Here is a 6440-nt window from a genome sequence, read left to right on the forward strand (position 1 = left end):
GGGTAGTGTAAAGAAAACCGGCGCTGGGATTTCATCTGAATGAGCCACTGGGCATATAGCCGATGGTAGACTAGGATATTCTATGTTACATTTATTTTTCTTGTTATATCCTAAAGTTTTCACTATACAAAAGTAACAGTCACTGAAATGATCTCCTGGCTCTCACCAAACCATAGCTATACCAAATGGCATCTTATCACGTGCTCCCTTTGTCCACATCTGTAAACCCTTGACACACTGTTTGCACACTTATGAGGGGCCCAAGACTTATCTTGATCACCAAGTTTAAGTTTGAAATTTGCCAAATAGGCTTGTTCTACAAATGTGCTGATGTTCACCCTTTGATTGGGAATATTGAAACTGCCACAGATATACCAAAATCAATCAGGGTTGTTTAGGCACTTACAACGAGAAACAGCAGAGCCAGACATGATCTAAAGGAAAGTAAATACGTGTGTAAGCAGAAAAATAAATTTTGCCTGTTCACTACGTAGAGCAACGCACAAACTCTGACAATGTCTCACAATGTCTTGCATGTAAATGAATAGCCTACACAAATCCATGCTATAGTAATTGCATTATTATAAGCGGTAGAGAAAAAACCTGACGTGATAGAAAAAAACTAACTGCACTTTCAGAATGAGAAGTTCAAAATTCATAAACAATTCAAAATTGTTCCCCAGTGTCATTCTACAGATTAACATCCACAGAGTTTGGGCAATGACTGGGTTGTGCAAGGACGTTTACCTTTTTCAGCTTCAGCCACTGGGCCTGATTTATTCAAGCTTCCCAAAACTGGACAAGATAAAATGTCATCAGTGAATCTGGATGATCCAGCAAACCTGGAATAGATCTGGACAAGGATTGAAAACATTTGCTTAAAAACAGCAACTTTTAGAAATCCATTCAGGTTTGCTGGATCACCAAGGTTCATTGATGAAAAGGTATCAGCTTTGAGAGCTTTAATATTATGAATCAGAACCACTGTAAACGTTCCTCCTATTGACAACTTTTTGGCAGAGGGAAAAAATTGGACAATGTTTTTCCCCATCTATTTTCCTGCTATCCTGACAAGTATTCCAGTTCCTGCTGAAGAGAAACACCCCTACAAAAGGAAACTACCACCTCTATGTTTTATTGTAGGTATAGTGTTCTGTAGATATTGAGTTGTTTTATCCTTCGGATATAACATTTGATGTTGGTGACAAATAGGTAAATTTTGATCTTATCTGACCATAACACCTTTTTTTCTACTCGACCCCAGAATCTTCAAGGTTTGTTTTGACCAAGCTCAGTCTAGACAATGTGGCTTTTTTTTCTTTATTGGAACCCACCATACAAGCCATATTTATAGAGCAATTCACACATGCACAGAATAAACACTCTTTGTCATAAATTCCGTTAACTGTTTCAAAATTGCCACAGGCCTCTTGGTATTTTCTCCAACTAGATTTCTCACTTTTCCATCCAAGTTGAATGGACAGTCTGATCCTGAGAGGGTCCTTGTAGCACCAAGAACTTTCCATTTCCTAAATATAGCCTTCTTATCTGTGTCTCAAAACATTATCCCTTGGATCTTTGACAGTGATATGCCACTTATAATTGATTGTTTTCTTTTAGTAGCACTTTCAAGCATGTTTCAGTAATAGTGGTTTATAGGCCAAACTAATTAAACTGCTTACAGTTGATCACAGAAGTCAATTACATAGCTTGATGTGCAATTGATACGGTGATTTGATATACCTGTAAAAAGAGTTTAAAAGAATTCTAAGGAGGAAATGGGGATCCTTTATCTAATTCAGCAATTCTTCTTTTCAACTGTTGTCCTTATATACAGTATTTTATTTAGATGAGATGCAATGACTAAATACAGCTGTAAAAATGTTTTGTTTGTGTATGTTTTCATACACACACAAAATGTATGAAAACACAGCAAAGCAACAAAAAATGGATGTTTTGAAAGGGCTAATTCTTTCCATACTCACATAGATATTGTTATGTTATAGTATGCTTTGTAATTATTAGGAAAAGCTACTATATATATATATATATATATATATATATATATATATTTATTTTTTATTATTATTTTTTTTTGTAGTATATGTATACAATAATAAAAAAACATAAACAAGCTGCTGCAGAGAGGAGAAGAGACACGCAGGATCGGGTATCGGGTGAGTATCTTATTTTAATTATTTTATAACACATTTGTCGTATAGGACGCACCAACTTTCCCCCCCCAGTTTTGGGGAAGAAAAAGTGCGTCTTATGCGGCAAAAAATACGGTATGTCCTATTAAAAGTACTTCATACAGTGTTTTTTGCTATTCCCCTTGGAGCAATCTCTTTTGTATTTATTGGGAACAAAATAACAGTCAATGGAAATTAAAAAATTTAACCCAATGAAGGGTGGATTTAAAATCACAATATGATCAAACTTTCATGAATTTCATTTTCAACTTCTCATAATGTTGCTCTAAAGAGTGTATGGCCCCTGCGTGCCTGTACTTACTCCCAACATTATATGGGCATCTCTGCATGCTTTTGATGAGACTGCAGATGGTGTCTGTGGGATCTCTTCCCAGAACTGGATCAGGATACCAAAATGGTCCTGGACACTCTGTGGCACTTCTTGACAGAGTCACATGCACTATTATATATTATGTCCTAGAGGCTTGATATTGGATTCAGGTCTGGAGAAATTGGGGGCCAGTCAATGGCATCAATGCCATCATCATCCAGAACTGCCAACACAGGCTGTACAGATGAGGCTGGGCATTGTCTCCTACCAGGAGGATCTCAAGTACTAATGAACTAGCACAGAGTTCGACAAAAAATTTGAGGATTTTATCTCAATACCCAACCACAGTCAGGGTACCATTAACTAGCCCGTGGGGGCATCTGTGGCCTTCCAAGGATATGCTCCCTTGGACCATTACTGCAACATAATGTTTACCCCAGGTCTTCGGACTTTCACATCTGTCACACGTGCTCAGTATGGACCTGCACTTGTCAGAATGGGGTATCAATTGTGAACCCGCCAGGGGTATTCTGTGGCAAATGCTTATCCTGCTGCATGGTGTTGGGCTGTGAGCACTGGTCCCATTTCTGGACATCTGACCCACATGCCACCCTCATGGAATCTGTTACTGACAGTTTGGTTAGAAGTATGCTAATGATTAGCTCACTGGAAGTCATCTTATAGGGCTTTGGCACTGTGCCTCCTCACATAAAAGTACACGTACCGGTCCTACTTCTAGGTTGTTGCCCTTCTATGACCCTGCCCAGCTCCCCTTGTGTAAACGACTGTCTCGTGGTATCTCCTCCATGCTCTCGACACTGTTCTGGGAGCTATAGTAATCTTTCTTGCAACGGCACATATGGATGTGCTCTCCTGGAACATCTGAACTACCAGCGTTTTGGTTGTAATTCGCTCTCCCTCTTTTCATTTTCCTTCATAAGAAAATGTTACTCATTCAAGTTGTCTCTCATGCTCCCTTCTTTATAGACAGAAAGTTGCCATATGCCCTTTTAATGCCTAGGAAAGGAAGTTCTTTAATATTGTACCTTAATTATGTAGGCTTCAGTTAAATAAATTAACAATTCAGTAGGTGTTTTAGACATATCAGGCTGGCGTGATGGTACGGCAGGGGGGCTTCATTGTATAGACGCTATTAAGTTCTTCAGTACAGCAACAGGTTCCTGCATGCCATATGTTAGTCGATATATCTGCTTATGTAATATTACCGGAATAAAACTTTTTACATGGCTTTATATGTCCAGAGGTTTAAAACATTTATGTAATTTCTTGTGCTTGTAGAGCCAAACTTTATGCAGTTTTTATGCATTATTTGAGGAGCAGGATAAATGGTATATTGTAACCACACAACATCTATAAGTGTCAGATTTACACATTTACCTACAAACACTAAAAACAGCAGCAGTTTTAGTAAAGGCAATTGTGAATGTCTATGTAATACACAGACTTGCATTTTTGTGGATTATAATTTAAGGCTCAAAGCCATACTTGGGGAAAAGTCTACCTTTGCAGTAGGACTTCCACCGGGGTTTCATTTAAAAGATGTTTTACCAATTTTACCCATTTTACCCCCGTTCTGCATGCTACCTATTCTCTGTGTCTCTTTGGTCCCCACTTTCCACTGGGTGCAGACACTCTGACAATGTCTAATGTCAATGTATAATATAGGAATAACAGTTCTGTAAGGATGCAGAGGGCTCTACAACCTGGAGGGAAAATGAGAGCAATGACTGCTGGAGGATTACATACAAGGTTGCATTACACTGCAAACTGACTTGAGTTGAATAGACTATGGTAGTGATAAAGTCATTGAAATCTTTACTTTTACTTGTATTTTACACTGGCTCTTTATTCTATAACATATCAACAAAGGATGATATACTGTACACTATAAGAAATTAACCCACATCTTTTTCATTGCAGCTGTATTATGGTTATATTAGCATTTTTCTCAGGAGTACTAGTGACACTGCTCATCCTTGCATTGATCTACTGTCTTATTAAGGTCAAACAAAAAGGTATATAATAAAGAACTTTGAAGACTTCTTTTAAATATTTAATATTTTTGTTTTTAATGTAATGCAGTTTTATATGGATTTTCTTTCTTTTGTAATTTAGTTCAGGAATAAAAACAGATTTTATTAAAAAATGTTAATGTTTTGTATATGAACAATGAATTTGTATGCAGAATTTTACATTTTTGTTACATATACGGCTAATCTCATTGAGGGAAAATCTCAAAACTGTCCACCAAACAATTTTTGGTCCACCAGGTTGGCTATATGTTCATGCAAAGCCCTTCAAATACCTATTCATTGCTTGTTTCAATGATAAACTTATTTGCCATCTAGTGGTTAATTATAAAAATAGAGAGAAAGCAAAGCAGTCATAATAGGAAATGCTTCATCTAATCAATAAACATAGGTCAAATTGACAGGGCTTAGGTGGATTTGTTCAGTTTATTTGTTTTTCTTGTCAGATTCACTTTTCCTAATACTCCAGTGTGTTTTACTTTTGTTTTGCCCTCAACATTCACCCATCCAAACTTCTTAAACTATTCTTTAAAATAATTTGGATTCACTCTAGATACTTTTTTTTACTCTGAGATGACTTTTTACATTGTAGTCAATAGGAAAGTCAGAATTTCATTGTTTTTTTCGGTTAATTTGGTGTTATATAGTTATCATCCAATCCCCAGAGACCTTTAAAGAAAAGAAGGATCAAATCCACCAAAGATTTATAAATACACCCCTTTGGGTCTTTAGGTGAGATAAGAAATCCTATTATAAATGGAATCCTTCTTGCATTGATGAATAGGAATAAAAAAAAATATATCAACTAATACTAAAAACTGCCCAGAATTTGGGAACCTTTACCTATTCTATCTAAAAAATAGAGCTGTATTTAACCTTTATTTTACTGATGATTATGTCTTTTAACATATATGTATTTTATTTTTATTATAAGGTAAACCTAAACCTACAGTGTCTCCAGACAGAAATAACAAAGTTTCATCTTCCACTGTTTTCCACATGGTAAAAAAAAAATTTTATATTTAATAATTTTTATACTTTTAGATTTATGTCACTGCATTAATGATCACTGTGATATCAACTGCCTTATTTCCATAGTCAACGCCTAGGGTGGAAAGTATGTTTTTTTTTTAAAGAATAGCTCTTCAAATTTTTTTTGTATGTCAGCAGCCACAGAAGACACTTTATAGCAGCATTTCTCAAACTGTGGGCCGTTACATGTGTGTGACATGTCTTTGTGGTTGATTCTCACCTGCAAAACTCTAGCTGGCTGAAGTTATAGGTTTGGAGAGATGATTTAGTTTGCATTGATGTTAACAGTCACCTCTAGTAGTGGCATACTGCAAAAGCACCCTTGCTGTGACTACAATACACAGTTTTGCTCTTAGCCATTCCACTATTCGGGAAAGAGTGTGTGTATATCAATGTTTCTCAACCTTACATAGGGGAACCCTTGAGATACCTTTCAGGTCTTCAAAGAACCCTCACTATAACTACTATATCTACAATGCATATTGTTAATCTAATACATCTTTCTCACTCTGTCACCAGGCACCCAATGAAAACATCACATATGCTACGTTAAATTTTGAAGAAAGAAAATCCACAATATATCATAACAATCAAGACAGACCATTATCTACCAAAGTTTAATTGTTTCATCATTATTAGGTATTAATCTCATCTCATTCACCCTCAATGCATTGAATTGTAACAGCAACAGTTTTTATTAATATTATTTCATATAATAAATGGTTTTCTCCTGTTCTGTAAACTGATTTATGTAAAACATTTTGAGAGATTTGTTGATGGATTTTCTAGTAATTTCCCTCCTATATTTATATATAGTAAAATATTTTTCTACCA

General features: G+C 35.9%; 1 protein-coding gene across 1 annotated transcript in view; it reads left to right on the plus strand.

Moving 5' to 3' along the window:
- Positions 1–6440, plus strand: part of C1H1orf162 (chromosome 1 C1orf162 homolog) — a gene marked incomplete in the record, with an annotated part of 15815 nt that extends 9375 nt beyond the window's left edge. Inside the window, 3 exon segments of the mRNA XM_072399045.1 lie at positions 4458–4559; positions 5509–5576; positions 6126–6440. Coding sequence (XP_072255146.1) covers positions 4458–4559; positions 5509–5576; positions 6126–6227 — 272 coding nt within the window.

This window comes from Pyxicephalus adspersus, chromosome 1 (genome assembly GCF_032062135.1).
Source record: "Pyxicephalus adspersus chromosome 1, UCB_Pads_2.0, whole genome shotgun sequence".
Lineage (NCBI taxonomy): Eukaryota > Metazoa > Chordata > Amphibia > Anura > Pyxicephalidae > Pyxicephalus > Pyxicephalus adspersus.